The sequence below is a fragment of the Chiloscyllium punctatum genome, chromosome 48 (assembly GCF_047496795.1).
Source record: "Chiloscyllium punctatum isolate Juve2018m chromosome 48, sChiPun1.3, whole genome shotgun sequence".
Classification (NCBI taxonomy): domain Eukaryota; kingdom Metazoa; phylum Chordata; class Chondrichthyes; order Orectolobiformes; family Hemiscylliidae; genus Chiloscyllium; species Chiloscyllium punctatum.
The window spans coordinates 27,418,851-27,437,893 of record NC_092786.1 but is presented as its reverse complement, the minus strand read 5'-3'; the positions used below and the strand labels follow the sequence as shown (position 1 = coordinate 27,437,893).

At 43.4% G+C, this 19,043-nt stretch overlaps 1 protein-coding gene across 1 annotated transcript in view; it reads right to left on the bottom strand.

The window, feature by feature from the left end:
* Positions 1-346: 346 nt before the first annotated feature.
* LOC140468854 (uncharacterized) overlaps positions 347-19,043 on the bottom strand; it is a 61,207-nt gene continuing 42,510 nt past the window's right edge. The window contains exons 4-6 of the mRNA XM_072564904.1: positions 8,115-8,219; positions 5,584-5,682; positions 347-2,368 (exon numbers count right to left, since the gene is read on the bottom strand). Coding sequence (XP_072421005.1) covers positions 1,322-2,368; positions 5,584-5,682; positions 8,115-8,219 — 1,251 coding nt within the window. The 3' untranslated portion in view covers positions 347-1,321. The remainder of the gene's footprint in view (positions 2,369-5,583; positions 5,683-8,114; positions 8,220-19,043) is intronic.

The window sequence follows — 19,043 nt, the reverse complement described above, 5'->3', positions numbered from 1 at the left end:
CTGGAGACTATTTGACCTGTGAGAAGTAGAATGAACATTTAATATTGCAAGTGGCATCCCACTCATAAGTCAACAAACACATTAAGTAGCTAGCTTCGTTTTTCGTTCCGAAGGGTAGAGGCTATGGGATTGTTTGACTGATTATTCTAAAGAAAATTGTAACCTGACCTTCGAGTTTCAACTATCTCTGGCCAGGGTAAAGACAAGGGGGACCATGTATCAGTGCAGTGTTTGAAATGGGGTCAAAATCAAGTGACTACATTGAACAATTTATACTAATTTCCAGCAGTGTGAAACTGATTAAAGTTCAACACATTTGAAATGAGTGAAATAAATGTAACACAGATTGCAGGTGAATAGAATGTCATTTTATTGTGAAGTGCTTCATGCTAGTCAACAGCATGAATCCCTTGTTACAGAAAAATATAAACACGGTTAAAGTATAAATAAAGCAATAAGCCTGGGCTAATAGGCAGGATATATAAAAAAATTCCACTGGGTATATACTAAGGCAAAGTCATATTAGTTTTTTGCATAAATATTAATACTGGCAGTAAGAAGTATTTTAACATGAGTTCACAGAAATACAAACTTCTCATCTGGACAATACAGTTAATCTAAATACAGTTAATGTAAATACAGTTAATATTTATGGCAACTCAAATACTGACTGGTTAAAAATATATCAGTGATGCTACATTCACATTTCAATGATTACAGAATGTTGCACTTAATTTCCTTTTAATTGTGGTCAATTCTGGACATTTCTACCTGTCTCTTTCACAAGACAAGCACCAACATTCTCTCTCTCACTGACCTGACAATATCAATTTCACTAACTACTGCAACAATCTGTAATAAACTGTTAACCAGTTTGATGCATATAATACAAAGTCTATTTCCCCTGCGATCACTTGATTTAAAATTTAAAATACAGTAGGAAAGCCAGAGGCTTGAAAACAACCGGCTCAAAGCAAGACAGGAACAGCAAACTGGAGGAAGCTCATTAGCTAAAAGGCGAATACTGGTTTTGTGCAAAATGCCTGAATTTCAAGAATTGTCAAGCAATTGACAAGGGCAGCAGTGTGGAATTGCAAATGTACAATTCCAGCTTAAAACTGCCTTTTTAAAAAAAACTGTTCCTTCATTGTGAAGCATCTCAGCCATCTGTGCAAAATGTTCACTTTAACACAAAAAACAGAACTCATCCCTATCTCTCCAAAGAAATTTAACAATGCAGGAGACCTGATCCAAAATACTCATATTGCAACTTACCAAGCACCCAGTTTGAACCACCATTCCTGCATATTACAAATTCAGGCTAAGGCACACTCCTCCTGTAGAAAGTCAACAGATTTTTACGTCTTTCGCTTTCCTCTGAAGTGAGAGTCTCAGGTTTCTTGTATAATTCCTTTAAATCTTTAAGTTCTTGCAAGACTTTGTCTGCTTCTGACCATTTAGCCATAGCATCGTTCAACAAACGTGCTGCACTCCTGGTTGACCAATTGTCTTGGGTGGTGGTGCTCTGAAGATGTTGCTCAACAGCTGCGTCCTTCCCAGAGACTTGCTGGAGAAGTTCCCTTGTTACTTTTAGCTCAAAAGCTATACTACTTTCCATTTTTTCCACATTTGTGTTCTTCAGGTTGCCATAAGTATCAAATTGTTTTGTTATTAATTGTTGCTTGGATTCTGATAAGATATCTCCCAAGGAAGCACATTTCACCCGTGGTAGGTTTGCCCTGTTTAGTGAACTATTACTGTTGGTTTCAGACTGTTGTTTCTCCATTTCATTTGTATCTGTAGATGCTTTTGTTTGAAAATCAGACTCACCTTCATTTTTGAGGAGATCAGAAATCGTTTCTCTGGTACAAGATCCAACCTCTCCCTCCTCGGCTGGTGGACCCTCTCCTTCTTTCACTGGCAAACCCTCACCCTCCTCGGCTGTCCGACCCTCAGCCCCCAGACCCTCTCCCTCCTCGGCCCCCCGACCCTCTCCCTCCTCGGCCCCCCGACCCTCTCCCTCCTCGGCCCCCCGACCCTCTCCCTCCTCGGCCCCCCGACCCTCTCCCTCCTCGGCCCCCCGACCCTCTCCCTCCTCGGCCCCCCGACCCTCTTTGGCTTTGTCCAATGACTCCTGGTTTGATGGTCCTTCTCCCTCCTCAGTTAGTGGACTTTCTTCCTTCATTTCTAATGCTTCATTGCTTTTTGCATTAGTGCATCTGGCTTTAGGCATAAGGATAGGTCTATTCTTCTTGGCTTGATCACTGACTTTTTCTTTCAATTGCGCTTCATCTGTCGATTCTTCAATAATAAGAGTCTGAGCTCCAAGTTCTAGTCTCTGTATTCCACTGGACATAGCACTGGCTACCTAGGATATAAAAATAACCTTTGAACATTTTGCTATTCTTTACCCTTGTGAGAGATCAGTTCAACAAAACCATCAGCAACAAAATAAAAGCTGCACAGCAAGAAAGGAAAAGGTAAAGTAGCATATGTGGTGACAGCACAGGGGTTGATGTATCAGGTGTGGGTTGACAGGTGCTACCTGACTTAAATAGTGTTTCACAGCAGCAAGATTGCATCTGTCAGAAGTCATACTTCCTGGACACCATAAGATATAAGAGCAGAAGTTAAGCCATGCAATCCATCGAGTCTGCTCTGCCATTCAAACATGGCTGATAGATTTCTCCTTCCCCTGCAAGATGTGCAAAACTTGCACCCACATCTCCCCCCTCACCTCCCTCCAAGGCCCCAATGGATCCTTCTATATCCATCGCAAATTCACCTGCACCTCCACACACATCATTTATTGTATTCGCTGCACCCGATGTGGTCTCCTCTACATTGGGGAGACAGGTCACCTACTTGCAGAAAGTTTCAGACAACACCTCTGGGACACCCGCACAAACCAACCCAACCGCCCTGTAGCTGAACACTTTAACTCCCCCTCCCACTCCGCCAAGGACATGCAGGTCCTTGGCCTCCTCCATCGCCAGACCTTGGCCACATGACGCCTCGAGGAAGAGCGTCTCATCTTCCGCCTAAGAACCCTCCAACCACACGGGATGAATGTAGATTTCTCCAGCTTCCTCATTTCCCCTTCCCCCACCTTATCTCAGTCCCAACCCCCAGATTCAGCACCGCCCTCTTGACCTGCAATCTTCTTCTTGACCTCTCCGCCCCCACCCCCTCTCCGGCTTCCACCTATCGTATTCCCAGCGCCCCTCCCCCAAATTCCTCCCCCCCCCGCCCTCCCACCTTTTATCTCAGCCCGCTTGGCACACCAGCCTCATTCGTGAAGAAGGACTTATACCTGAAACGTCGATTCTCCTGCTCCTCAAATGCTGTCTGGCCTGCTGCGCTTTTCCAGCACCACACTTTTCAACTCTGGTCTCCAGCATCTGCAATCCTCACTTTCTCCTGATAGATTTCTCAACCCCATTTTCCCGCTTTCAGCCCGGAACTCTTGATCCCCTTGATACTCAAGAACCTATCTCAAGCTTAAATACAGTACAACCTCTATTATCTGATCATCAATTATTCGAATTTCAGATAATCCAAACAAGATTTCAATGTCCTGTAAAAAAAAGCATTAGGCAACTCAGCATTCAGTTATCAATTAAATGGCATTGTGGTGTGCATTGCCAGATAACCAAGAAATGTTTGATAACACTCAAATTACCACTTGCTTACAATAGATCAGTTATTGGTTCAACAGCATTTTGGCATGCATTGCCAGATAACCAGCACTCATAAAATACTGATTGTTTTTGATCTGATGGTTTATCCGAACAAAATACTCCCCGCCCTTTTCATTCGGATCATTGAGGTTCTAATGTACACCTAATGACCTAAGCTCCACAGCCTTCTGTGGCAATGAATTCCATAGATTCACCACTCTCTGGCTGGATAGGTTTCTCCTCATCTCTGTCCTTTATTTTAAGGCTGTGTCCTCAGGTCCTATTCTCTCCTACCAATGGAAACATTTTGCCAACATCCACTCTGTCCAGGCCATTCAGTATTCTGAGAGTTTCAATTAGATCCTCCTTCATCCTTCTAAACTCCATCAAGTGTAGACCCAAAGTCCTCAAATGTTCCTCATAGGTTAAGCTTTTCATTCCTGGAACCATTCTCATGAGTTTCCTCAGCACATGCTCCAGGGCCAGTATGGCCTACCTGAGATACGACACCCAAAACTGCACACAATATTCGTGTGAAACTCACTCAACTCTCAGCGACTAGAACAGTTCTCCATAGATGCCCTCCCATGGCATATGATGTGGCATAAATGGCAGCAAAATTATTGGAAAGAGGAGAAAGATCTGCTGAGATTGAAGAGAAGGAAACCACAAATACTGGGGTAGTTACATGAATATATCTACAAAACTAAATTAAAAGTGAAAATAAAATTCAGCCTCATCCTTTTGGAGAAGTTTGAAAAGAGGAGAGACGAAGGAGTGCCTAAAGGAATTGTGCTGGCTACAGCTAAGATTGCTTGAGAACATGGAAAACATAAGAGACTGGCAGCACCATTCATCCTTTCATCTTATTTGGGCATGGTAAACAACCTACTTTAACCTGTTAACAGTCAAATAACTTCCTTATTATATTTAACTTATGGAGCATGTCTAAACTATTGACTCTTAATATACTGTTATAAACCATTACTTGGGACCTCAATCCCTTTTCGGTAAGCTTTGACCACACTTTATAAATGGAAAGGGAATGCTAACCTCTCAACCTTCTTCTCTGTAACAAAAACAGCCTCAAGTCCCTCAGCCTTTCCTCGTAAGACCTTCCCTCCATACCAGACAACATCCAGATAAATCTCCTCTGCACCCTTTCCAAAGCTTCCACATCCTTCTCATAATGCAATGACCAGAACTATACACAATACTCCAAGTGTTTGTACAGTTAGAACATGACCTCATGGCTCCGAAACTCAATCCCTCTACCAATAAACGCTAACACACCGTATGCCTTCTTAACCACCTGGGTGGCAACTTTCAGGGATCAATGCACATGGACACTGAGATCTCTCTGCTCATCCACACTACCAAGAACCTTACCATTAGTCCAATACTCTGTATTCCTGTTACTCCTTCCAAAGTGAATCACCTCACACTTTTCCGCATTAAACTCCATTTGCCACCTGTCAGCCCAGCTCTGCAGCTTATCTATGTCCCTCTGTAACCTGCTACATCTTTCCGCACTATCCACAACTCCACCAACTTTACGGTCATCCACAAATTTACTAACCCATCCTTCTACACCCTCATCCAGATTATTTATAAAAATGACAAACAACAGTGGACCCAAAACAGATTCTTGCAGTACACCACTAGTAACTGAACTCCAGGATGAACATTCCCATCAACCAGCATCCTCTGTCTTCTTACAGCTAGCCAATTTCTGATCCAAACCACTAAATCATCCTCAATCCCATGCCACCTATTTTCTGCAATAGCCTACTGTGGGGAACCTTATCAAATGCTTTATTGAAATCCGTATTCACCACATCAACTGTTTTATCCTCATCCACCTGTTTGGTCACTTTCTCAAAGAAGCTGTTTAATGACTTACTTCTTTCCGATGTTGCCTTGTTGGTGGTCTTCGGCTGTGGTTTATTCTTGCTCTGTTACGTGTTAAGTGATCCAGAGAACTCTTTTCATCCACTGTAACCTGGACACAAACACACTGCTTAACAACTAATCATCATATTGATTTACGTTGCAATAAAGCATTCAGAGAACTGGCTGAACACTCCTGACACACAAAGTGAAATCTGATCCACTTCTTGTTACAGGAATCAAAACAAAGAAAATCCAATAAAGACTTCATGTATTGCCTTGCTTCAGGCATCAGTGTAACGTTGGGTTTATGATTCTTCACTGCACAAGGCATTGAAAATCTTGGGTGTCTTTCATCAAAGAAAGATGGGTCAAATCAGGAATTTAATAAGAGCCAACGAAATGCTGCTTGATGGAACCATGATGATTATTATGTATTACGTAGTAATAACTTTCACCAAGAGATTCACAGTTTTCTTTGTTGTACATGGATTCCTTACTTTAACTAATTACTAAATAGACAGTATCAGCTCCAACATTACACATTAATGTCACCACCATCTATATATAAACAAGCCATGAAGTTGGAATTACATTATACTGTCATGCTCCACTCATGTAGGTTGCAGTTACTCATAAAACCTGTAGTAATTTTGGGTTAGTCAGCGATATCATCGTACACTAAGTTCTTGAGCTTCATGTTACCAACCAAGATTTGGCTAATGTGATATAGGCAGGTGTGATAACAGAATCCAAATCACTGCTTATTTCTGCTTCCGCCACTTCTGTGGGCAACAATCTCTGAGTCATCCCCACTCACTGCGTAAAAGTGTTCTTCCTCACTTTCCCCCAATGCCCAAAATCTTAAGTCTGTACCTCCTGGCCCTTGTACCATCAGCTAATAGTAACTGTCCTTCCCTGTCTATCTTAATCCTAATCTTGTGCAAATTGATCAACTTTTCCCTCAATCTTTTTGTTTCTCAGGGGGACAATCTCATCTTCTCCATCCTTTCTTTCCAGCTAAAATCCTGTGTTGCTGGAACCATTCTGGTAATTTTCCTCTGCACCCTCTCAAGAACCCTCATCCCCTTCCTAAACTGTGACAAAAAGAACAGGAAGCAATAGTCAAGCTGTGGCCGAACCACAGCTTTATAAAGCTTTATACAACATCCCTGCCTTCCGCCTCAATATCTTATATGTTTATTTTGCTCAAGAGCCCATATGCTTTGTTAACTCTCTTTCAATATGTCCTCTCACTTTCAAAGATCAATGCACACAGATCCCAAGGTTTCTCTGTTCCTGTACGCTCTTCAGAACTGTGCCATTAAGCCTACATTGCCTCTTCCTATTGCTTCTGCCAAGATGCCTCACTTCACTCTATGCTGCGCTAATTTCCATTCACTACTTGTTTGCCCATTTTCTAGCCTATCTAGCCCATTTTCTATCCTGTTGCAGTTGATTCTTATTACCCACACTATCAGCTACACCTCCATGCTTGGTATCATTGACAAAAGACTAACTCCATAGACCAATATCCACTCAATTACGTACCGCGAGAACAAAAGTGGTCCCAGCAATTACCCTCGGGGTACACAGGTTTGCACTGTCCTCCAGTCTAAAAAATAGCCAACTGCCATGACTCAATGCTTTCTTTCCTAAGCCATTTCTTTTATCCAAGTTGACATTGTTCTTCCTGTGTGGAATGCTCTGCCCCAGAGGGCAGTGGAGGCCCAGTCTCTGGATTCTTTTAAGAAAGAATTGGATAGAGCTCTTAAAGGTAGTGGAGTCAAGGGTTATGGAGATAAGGCTGGAACAGGATACTGATTGGGAATGATCAGCCATGATCATATTGAATGGCGGTGCAGGCTCGAAGGGCTGAATGGCCTACTCCTGCATCTATTGTCTATTGTCTATTGTCTATTCCATCAGCCTCAGTTATGTGAACCAGCATTTTATTTTGGAACTTTCTCAAATGTTTTCTTAAAACGTAAAGAAATTTACACTGCCCTCCCTTCGACTCTGATCTCTCCAGCATCTATAATCCTTACTTTCTCCAACGTTTTCAGTTGCTTCATCAAAGTATTCAGTGAGATCAGTCAAGCATGCTCTGCATTTTACAAATCCAGGTTATCCCTGGATTAACTCAAACCTCTCCAAGGGCCTGTTGGCACCTAAAACCGCATCTTAATAGAAGATTAGATTCCCTACAGTGTGGAAACAGGCCCTTCGACTCAACAAGTCCACACCAACCCTCTGGAGAGCAAACCACACCTCCTCTGACTAATGCTAACACTATGGGCAATTTAACATGGCCAATTCACCTGGCCTGCACATCTTTGGACTGTGGGAGGAAACTGGAGCACCCGGTGGAAACCCATGCAGAGATGAAGAGAATGTGCAAACTCTGCACAAACAGTCGCCTGAGGATGGAATTGAACCTAGGATCCTTGTGCTGTGAGGCAGCAGTGCTAATCACTGAGCCACCAACTGATACTAAAATAACTCATCAGTATAGAATAATACAATGAAACTGAGAACAATCACCTGATCAAACTCTTTGTTATTGGCTTCTTCAATGGCTTCATTCAGGGCTCTGAGCCACGAATCCTTCTCCTCAGCATCGTTAACTTGAAATTTTAATTCAGATACCTGCAACACAAGAATTGGAGCATCTCAGTTCATGCATCAGTCCGACTTCCAATTATCCTACTTGGTTTTGACTGTAGATGTAGATTCCAGTGGTTAGACACAGACAGTACATTACCACACAGTTCGAGTAGCTGCAAATTGGAAATGAATAGTGAGGTGAAGAGCCAATTGGAATAATTGGGTATGAAGGTAACAAAGGAATAGATGAAGATTTTGGCTGATGAGCTGCAACAGGGATGAAATTGGATGATATAACTAGTGGAAATTTGCACTCATTGAGCATTTGATTCTGGATTACAAGTGGGTGTATGAAGGGATGCTGTCAGGATAGAACTGGTGACTGTTAGTGCAGATGATTCCTACCATCTTCGCATTACACTACCTAGGGGTAGCATGTAGATAGGCAATAAATCCAGTGAGTCAGGCCGACCCCATGGGCTACTTACTCAATATGGCTGACTCCGCCGGGCACACGGCCAAGCTGGCCGACTCCACGGGCTATATACTCAATATCTGGATTAGTGGTGCTGGAAGAGCATAGCAGTTCAGGCAGCTTCCAACGAGCAGCGAAATCGACATTTCGGGCAAAAGCCCTTCATCAGGAATTTTACATACTCAATATGGCCGACTCCACTGGGCACACGGCCAAGCCGGCCGACTCCACAGGCACACGGCCAAGCCGGCTGACTCCATGGGGCTCTCAGCTGGACTGGCTGTTTATGACATAAAGAAACAGAGCTGAATTAGAACCAATGACTTCTCCGTTTGACCCTTCATTCTTCTTGTTTTATTACTTGTAAAAGATTATTTACCTGCAATTTTATTCAGTTTTGGTGAAGGGGTCACAGCTAAAACATCAATTTCTCTATTCTTCCCAGAAGCTGACAGACATGCTGCATTCTGTTTCATTTCAGATTACCAGAGCTGTGACACGTTTTACAAAACCATTCATCTGGTAGCAGCTGAAAACCTTTCATTTTCCTTTCTAACTTGCAAGAATTCAAAGCTATCAAGGACATGCAATCGCCTCTCTTGCCTTGACAAGGAGTCAAACACTATTTATCTCTGCAAGTTTATCCCTGCTTCAATTCCAAGGTCTGTAAGGAGAGAAAGAGATAGTGCGTATGTGGAGAGAGTGAGAGTGAGTGCATGTGGAGCATAGGGTGGAGGAGTGAGACTTTGTTTAACCTTGGCTTACCGCTAGCTTCCCTATTGTTTCCTATGCTTTCTTCAGTGATATTCCTAATGTGCCAACCAGCAACACAAAGTTAGTTAAACCTCTGCAATGAAGCCTATATTACTACAACTTCCTTACTCAATCCACAGCCTGTAACACAATTCCCCTTTCATTTCCCTTTAGAACTACCCTGCTGATAAGTATTCCATATTTGTTTTGTTTCTTTCACTTCTATGCATCTGCCTTACTGTGCTTATTGCTGGACAATCTTGTGGCACTGCTATTTCCTTTCACGGGGGAATCTAGAACGAAGGGTCATCAAAATAAGGCCTCTCCCATTTAAAATGAAGACAAGCAGGAATTTCTTCTCTCAGAGGTTGCTAATCTCAGGAATTCTATAACCAAGAGCAGTGGATACTGGATCATTGAATGCATTCAAGTCTAAATTAGATAGATTTTCAATCTACAAGGGCAAAAGTCTATGGGGCCAGACAGTCAAATGAGGTTGAGGCAACCATTAAGGTGGCATATGATTGGGCTGTTTTGAGTGGCTGAATAACCCACTTAGCCTTTAAGTTCTTATGTTATTCACTGCCTACTTTCTATCTTCCTTGATTCCATGAGACAGCAAAGATCCCTTCTCAGCTCTAAGGATATTAAAGCATTCAAAGTCCTCTGGGGTACAGGATTCACATCCTTAAAGGAAAGAGATTTCTCTTTATCTCAGTCCTAAATAAATGGCCTCTTATCCTGACACTCTGCCACTATATTAATGCAGCATAGAAACCTCTTGTTGATCACCTCCTACCATTTTCACCCCTATCCAGCTAACAAATCAACTCTTCATTTTCAACAGTAATTTGGATGCTACACTGAGGGTGGCAAGGAAATAGAGTGAATTCTAGACGTGGTGCTTCAAATTCCATTGCTATAAGTGGATCAGTAGTATCACTACTGACTGAGCTGGTCGAGTCTTAAAGGACAGAGATGCAAGACTGGGGCTGTGGCAGAAATTGAACAAATAAATGGGAAGGAAAAACGCTACAGAACCTGGTCCTCACCTATCTACCTGCTGCAGATGCATCCATACAATACTACAGAAGAACTTGGATTATCCGGCATTCGAATAACCAAATTTTGGATTACTCGAACAGGATTGCAAGGTCCTGCTGCCTGGCTAACTATATTATCCGACATCGATTAACCAAATGAAATACTCTCTGTCCTTCGGATAATCGAGGTTTCTCTGTAATGGGATTAACCATTGCATAATTCTTGTGAAAATCAAGTTCCATCTTCATGTTGAGTATAGCCTTCATTGCCTAAATGAGATAGATTTTGAAAATATTTAGCAATGCAAAACTGACCATCTGTGAGGTGCAATGTGCCATCAGCAGCAGCAGAATTGTATCCAACAACAATCTGTAATCTCAAGGCCTCCCTATCTCCATAATGACAATGATACCAGGTGAATCAACCCTGGTTCAATGAAGAGTGCAAGAGAGCATGCCAGGAGCAACACTACGGATAAGTAAAAGTGAGGTCTTAAGTTAATGAAGTGACAACCTTGCATGCGAAACAGCAAAAGCTGCATGCAATAAACCAGTTTAAATGATCCCATAACCAATGGATCTGATCAGGTCCAGCAGTCCACCCCAATGTTCCCTCAAAACTTCTCATGTCACTACACATACCTCCAGGGTCTGTGCCAAACAACAGTTTCTGCAAGTAGAAGCTACGCATAAGTATGCTGATTGGGAAGCTTCATGCATGCCAGTCAAGCAGTTGTGCAGCTTGATGGAAGATTGGTACTGCCATATCCAGTTGTGATTGGTGGTGGGAAATTAAACAACTAACATGAGGTGGAGGGTCTGTAACTATTCCCAACCTCAATGATGGGGAAACCCAGCATTTCAGTGCAAAAGATAGGCTGAGGCATTTACAACCACCTTCAGCCCAGAAGGCCTGAGGTCCCCAGCATGAGAAATGCTAGTCTTCTCTAATAATTTGATTCACTCAAGATAGTTGAAGGCACTGTATGCTGCAAAAGCCAGAACTAACTATGCTCCGAGCCAAACTGTTTCAGTACAGCCTCAAACCTGGCATCTACTTGACAATGTGAAAAGATGTCCTGATTTGCCCTGTCCACAAAAAGCAGGGCAAATCCAACCTAGCCCAATACTGCCCATCAATCTAACTTTAATCATCAGTACGTCATGGATACTGTTGTCAATAGTCCTAACAGGCAGCATTATCATCAATAACATGCTCAACATTGCTCAGTTTAGTTTATGCCAGGACTACTGAGTTCCTGCCTTTATAACAGCTTTGGCCCAAATATGGGACAAAGACCTGAATTTAGGAGATTAACTGAGGGCATTTGACTAACTGGGGCATTAAGGAGTTCCAACAAAATTGAAGTCAAAAAAAGCACTCTGCTGATTGGAGTCAGATCTAGCTGTTTGTGGTTATTAAAGGCCAAGCATCCTGTCCTGAAACATTGTTACAGTGCTCCTCAGAGGACTGTCCCAGGTCTAACCAGCTGCTTCATTGATGATCTTCCATTGATCATAAAGTCAGAAGGGTGAATATTCGTTGATGATTGCACAATGTTAAGTGTCTATGTTCCCTCTAATAGTTCCTGCTGTGTGTGGATCACCGTAATGCATGCATGGCAGTGACTTCCTCAATTGGAAGACAATGCATCCACATACCAATCAACAAGTGCAGGCTTAGAACATAGAAGAATACAGCGCAGTACAGGCCCTTTGGCCCTCGATGTTGCGCCGATCCTAGCCCACCTAACCTACACTAGCCCACTATCCTCCATATGCCTATCCAATGCCCGCTTAAATGCCCATAAAGAGGGAGAGTCCACCACTGCTACTGGCAGGGCATTCCATGAACTCACGACTCGCTGAGTAAAGATTATAAGTGGCTTTGTTCCTGTGCAGCTTAGAGGGGACATTGTTCAGTACTAATTGCTGCTCCTCAGATATTGAAGCAGTCCTTGTCCAAATGCAGCGAGACCTGGACAACATTTAGTTTGGGCTGATATTTGCAACACAAGTGCCAGGCAGTGACTTTGCCCAACAAGAGGGAATCTAAGAATCTCACCTTGTCATTCACTGGCATTACCATCAATATCTTTGGTGATAGCATTGCCCAAAGCTAGAACTGGTCTGAAAGTATTGTGTCTACAAGAAGAGATCAGAGGCTGCAGTGAGTAATCGACTTTTTGTCTCGCCAAAGCCTGTCCACTATTTACACACCACAAGGCAGGAGTGTAAAGGGACACTATTATCTGGTAGATACAGCTCTGACAAAACCAGAGAAGTTCAACACCATCCAGAAGAAAGCAGCCTGCTTGACTGGTATCTCAGCATCTACCCTCAATATTCACTTCCCCTACCACTGATGCAAAGTGGCAGCAACAAGGTGCACTACAACAATTCACCAAGCTCCTCTGCCAAATTGTAAGCTTGCAATCTCTACCACCTTGAAGGACAAAGGCAGCATAAGCACGTGAACACTGCCAACTGAAAGTTCCCATCCAAATGACACACCATTTGACTTGATTGTATTGCATTCCCTTCACTGTCACGAGGTCAAAGTCCTTGAACTTCCTTCCTAATAGCATTACGACCCAAAATTACATGGACTGAAGCAGTCAAAAATGAGGTTTCCCAAGGGCCATTAGGACTGGGCAATAAATGTTGGCCTAGCCAGCAATGACCAAATCCCATTAAAGATACAAAAAGGAGGCTAGGGTTCGAATCCTATCTGCTTCAGAGATGTACAATAACATCTGTGAACAGGTTGGTTCAAAAATATCTGCAAGTTCCATGTTTTTTGATATTTTTCCATTTTTCTATTCTTACAAAAAAAGGAATAACTTTACATTCCCTACATTATACTCATGCTGCCATGTTGTTGCCCGCTCAGTTAACCTGCCCTTACTTCTGTGCAACGTCTTTGTGTCCTCCTCAATGCTTACATTCTCACTTCATTTGGATCGCCTGTAAACACATTACATTTGGTGTATTGGTCTAATGTCATTAACATAAGTTGTAAATAGCTGAGGCCTAGCAATCATTCTTTCTGCATTTGACTCGCTTCATCTCGAAAATGACCCAATTACCTCCACTCTTTCCTCCACATCTAAAATATTTTTGGTCTCCTTTTCTGAGGAAGGATGCTCTAGTTCTCGAGGGAGTGCAGCAACCAGGCTGATTCTGGGATTGGCGGGACTGGTATTGAGGAGGGATTCATGCGGTTAGGATGTTTTTGCTGGAGCTCAGATGAATGAGGGGCAGATCACATAGAGACTTATAATATTCTAACAGGCATTGACTGCGTCCAGACAGGGAGGATGTCCCTGAGGTGGGTGTGTCCAGAATCAGGGGGTCACAGTCTGAGGATTCAGGGTGGACCATTTAGGACAGAGGTGAGGAGACATTTCTTCAACCAAAGAGTGGTGAACCTGTGGAATTCATTATCACAGGAAGTAGTTGATGCCAAAACATTGAATGCATTCAAGAGGTGGCTAGATCTGGGTCTGTAGATTGTGAAGGAGCAAAAATGGCCTTTGCAGTGATACGTACTTCTTGTCAGATGTGGGAGTTTAAAGAGAGTTTAAGGGTTACTGTGGATTATATCTGCCATAAATGCTGTTGGATGCGAATCTTATCAGATCGAATGGATCGGTTAGAGAGACAGATAGAAGCGATGAGGAATTTGCAACAGCAACAGTATGTGATGGATGGCAGTTATAGGAAGGGGGGGGGGAAGACTCAGATACAGTCACATAGATGGGTTAACTCCAGGAAGGGTAAGAGAGGTAGACAGCTAGTGCAGGAGTCTTTTGTCGATATACCCATTTCAAACAAGTATGCTGGGTTTTGGAAAATGTAGGGAGTGATGGATTCTCAGGGAAACATAGCACGAACAGCCAAGTTTCTGGTATTGAGACTGGCTCTAATGCAATGAGGGGTATGTCGGCTTCCAAGAGATCAATTGTGTTAGGGGATTCTGTAGTCAGTGGTACAGACAGACGTTTCTGTGGCCAGCAGAGAAAAAGCAGAATGCCAGGATCAAGGATGTGTCAGAGAGGGTGCAGGATGTTCTCACGGGGGAGAGGGGCCAGCAGGAGGTCATTGTACACATTGGAACCAACTACATTGGAAGGGAAAAGGTTGAAATTCTGAAGGGAGATTACAGAGTGTTAGGCACAAATTTAAAAAGGAGGTCCTCAAGGGTAGCAATATCTGGATTACTCCCAGTGCTACGAGCTAGTGAGGGCAGGAATAAGAGGATAGAGCAGATGAATGCAATGGCTGAGGAGCTTGTGTGTGGGAGAAGGATTCACATTTTTGGATCATTGGAATCTCTTTAGGGGTAGAAGTGATCTGTACAAGAAGGACAGATTGCAGCTAAATTGGAAGGGGACTAATATACTGGCAGGGAAATTTGCTAGGACTGCTTGGGAGGATTTAAAGTAGTAAGGTCGGGGGGCATGGGACCAAGGGAGATAGTGAGTAAAGAGATCGATCCGTGATGGGTACAGCTGAGAACAGAAGTGATTCAAACAGTCAGGGCAGGCAGGGACAAGGTAGGACTAATAAATTAAACTGCAGTTATTTCAATGTAAGGGGCTTAACAGGGAAGGCAGGTGAACTCAGGGACTGGGATATCATAGCAATTATGGAAACATGACTCAGGGATGGGCAGGACTGGCAGTTTAATGTTCCAGGATACAAATGCTATAGGAAGGATAGAAAGGGAGGCAAGAGAGGAGGGGGAGTGCATTTTTGATAAGGGATAGCACTACAGCTGTGCTGAGGGAGGATATTTCCGGAAATACATCCAGGGAAGTTATTTGGGTGGAACTGAGAAATAAGAAAGGGATGATCACCTTATTGGGATTGTATTATAGATTTCCACCCCCCCCCCCCCCCCCCCCCAATAGTCACAGGGAAATCAGCTATCTGTAAGAATAATATGGTAGGGCATTTTAACTTTCCAAACATAGACTAGGACTGCCATAGTGTTAAAGGTTTAGATGGAGAGGAATTTCTTAAGTGTGTACAAGACAATTTTCTGATTCAGTATGTGGATGTACCTACTAGAGAAGGTGCAAAACTTGACCTACTCTTGGGAAATAAGGCAGGGCAGGTGACTGAGGTGTCAGTGGGGGAGCACTTTGGGGCCAGCGACCATTTGTTTTAAAATAGTGATGGAAAAGGATAGACCAGATCTAAAAGCTGAAGTTCTAAATTGGAGAAAGGCCAATTTCGACGGTATTAGGCAAGAACTTTCAAAAGCAGATTGGAAGCAGATGTTCGCAGGTAAAGGGACGGCTGGAATGTGGGAAGCCTTCAGAAATGAGATAATGAGAATCCAGAGAAAGTATATTCCTGTCAGGGTGAAAGGAAAGGCTGGTAGGTATAGGGAATGCTGGATGACTAAAGAAATTGAGGGTTTGGTTAAGAAAAAAAAAGGAAGCATATGTCAGGTATAGACAGGATAGATCGAGTGAATCCTTAGAAGAGTGTAAAGAAAGTAGGAGCATACTTAAGAGGGAAATCAGGAGGGCAAAACGAGGATATGAGATAGCTTTGGAAATAGAATGAAGGAGAATCCAAAGGGTTTTTACAAATATATTAAGGACAAAAGGGTAACTAGGGAGAGAATAGGGCCCCTCAAAGATCAGCAAGGCGGCCTTTGTGTGGAGCCACAGAAAATGGGGGAGATACTAAATGAATATTTTGCATCAGTATTTACTGTGGAAAAGGATATGGAAGATGTAGACTGTAGGGAAATAGATGGTGACATCTTGCAAAATGTCCAGATTACAGAGGAGGAAGTGCTGGATGTCTTGAAACAGTTAAAGGTGGATAAATCCCCAGGACCTGTTCAGGTGTACCCGAGAACTCTGTAGGAAGCTAGAGAAGTAATTGCTGGGCCTCTTGCTGAGATATTTGTATCATCGATAGCCACAGGTGAGGTGCCAGAAGACTGGAGGTTGGCAAACGTGTTGCCACTGTTTAAGAAAGGTGGTAAGGACAAGCCAGGGAACTACAGACCAATGAGCCTGACCTCGGCGGTGGGCAAGTTGTTGGAGGGAATCCTGAGGGACAGGATGTACATGTATTTGGAAAGGGAAGAGTTGAAAAATGTGGTGCTGGAAAAACACAGCAGGTCAGACAGCATCCGAGGAGCAGGAGACTCAACGTTTCGGGCATAAGCCCTTCTTCAGGAATGTATTTGGAAAGGCAAGATTAAGGATAGTCAACATGACTGTGTGTGTGGGAAATCATGTCTCACAAACTTGATTGAGCTTTTTGAAGAAGTAACAAAGAAGATTGATGAGGGCAGAGCAGTAGATCTTCAGCAGTGGACTTCAGTAAGGTGTTCGATAAGGTTCCCCATGGGAGACTGATTAGCAAGGTTAGATCTCATGGAATACAGGGAGAACTAGCCATTTGGATACAGAACTGGAGAGGTAGAAGACAGAGGGTGGTGGTGGAGGGTTGTTTTTCAGACTAGAGGCCTCTGACCAGTGGAGTGCCACAAGGATCGGTGCTGGGTCCTCTACTTTTTGTCATTTACATAAATGATTTGGATGCAGGCATAAGAGGTACAGTTAGTAAATTTGCAGAAAACACCAAAATTGGAGGTGTAGTCGACAGCGAAGAGGGTTACCTCAGATTACAACAGGATCTGGACTAGATGGGCCAATGGGCTGAGAAGTGACAGATGGAGTTTAATTCAGATAAATGCGAGGTGCTGCATTTTGGAAAAGCAAATATTAGCAGGATTTATACACTTAATGGTAAGGTCCTAGGGAGTGTTGCTGAACAAAGAGACCTTGGAGTGCAGGTTCATAGCTCCTTGAAAGTGAAGTCGCAGGTAGATAGGATAGTGAAGGTGGTGTTTGGTATGCTTTCCTTTATTGGTCAGAGTATTGAGTACAGGAGTTGGGAGGTCATGTTGTGGCTGTACAGGACATTGGTTAGGTCACTGTTGGAATATTGCGTGCAATTCTGGTCTCCTTCCTATCACAAAGATGTTGTGAAACTTGAAAGGATTCAGAAAAGATTTACAAGGATGCTGCCAGGGTTGGAGGATCTGAGCTACAGGGAGAGGCTGAACAAGCTGGGGCTGTTTTCCCTGGAGTATTGGAGGCTGAGGGGAGACCTTATAGAGGCTTACAAAATTATGAGGGGCACGGATAGGATAAATAGACAAAGTCTTTTCCCTGGGATGGGGGAGTCCAGAACTAGAGGGCATAGGTTTAGGGTGAGAGGGGAAAGATATAAAAGAGACCTAAGGAGCAACTTTTTCACATGGGGGTGGTACGTGTATTGAATGAGCTGCCAGAGGAAGTGGTGGAGGCTGGTCCAATTGCAACATTTAAGAGGCATTTGGATGGGTATATGAATAGGAAGGGTTTGGAGGGATATGGGCCGGGTGCTGGCAGGTGGGACTAGATTGGGTTGGGATATCTGGCTGGCATGGACGGGTTGGACCGAAGGGTCTGTTTCCCTGCTGTACATCTCTACGACTCTATATAAGGCACAATAACACAACATGCTGCTTTTCCCTGAAGAGGACAGATTCCTGGAGACAAATATTCGTAACTTCTAGCAAGCATAAGTGAGTCCATTGCAAACCCACTGACAATCCTTTATTAGTTGTTATGTAATTCGAAGCACAATCAAGGTTGTTCAGCAAGTACTACTGATTCACAGAATTGCATCTAATGTTCAATATTATGTTCTGAGTTTTGAAATATGGATTGATCAAGTACTCTGCATATCATAACAAATCGCAGGGATTGCCATTTGATATGATCTGCCCGGCAGTGGGACATATGCTCCACAAACCTACATTATATCAGAACTAAAATGGGCTTATGTCTCAGGTTTTCCTGCAGTCTACTCAGGCTCCGCTTCTTCAAACAAATTTAGGGATTGACGAGACAATGCATACTGGCAGAAAGCAATGTTCTATGAATGATCCTTGTGTTAATCAAATACATTAGTTAACATGGGCGGCACGGTGGCACAGTGGTTAGCACTGCTGCCTCACAGCGCCAGAGACCCGGGTTCAATTCCACCCTCAGGCGACTGACTGTGTGGAGTTTGCACGTTCTCCCCGTGTCTTCCCGTGCCTCCGGGTGCTCCGGTTTCCTCCTACAGTCCAAAGATGTGCAGGTCAGGTGAATTGGCCATGCTAAGTTGCCCATAGTGTTAGGTAAGGGGTAGATGTAGGGGTATGGGTGGGTTGCGCTTTGGTGGGGCGGTGTGCACTTGTTGGGCCGAAGGGCCTGTTTCCATACTGTAAGTAATCTAATCTAATGGTCAAAAGTCACATGACACCAGGTTATAGTCCAAGAGGTTTATTTGAAATCACAAGCTTTTGGAGTGCTGCCCCTTGGTCAGGTGAAGTGGGTTTGCAACAGACTTCACCTGACAAAGGGACAGTGCTCTGAAAGATTGTGATTTCAAATAAACCTGTTGGACTATCACCTGATGTCATGTGATTTTTGACCTGTCCACCCCAGTCCAACACCATCACCTCCACAGCTTAGTTTACATGGAAAGAGGAAGACATTCAGAGGGGGTAGAGGAAGTGAGGGACTA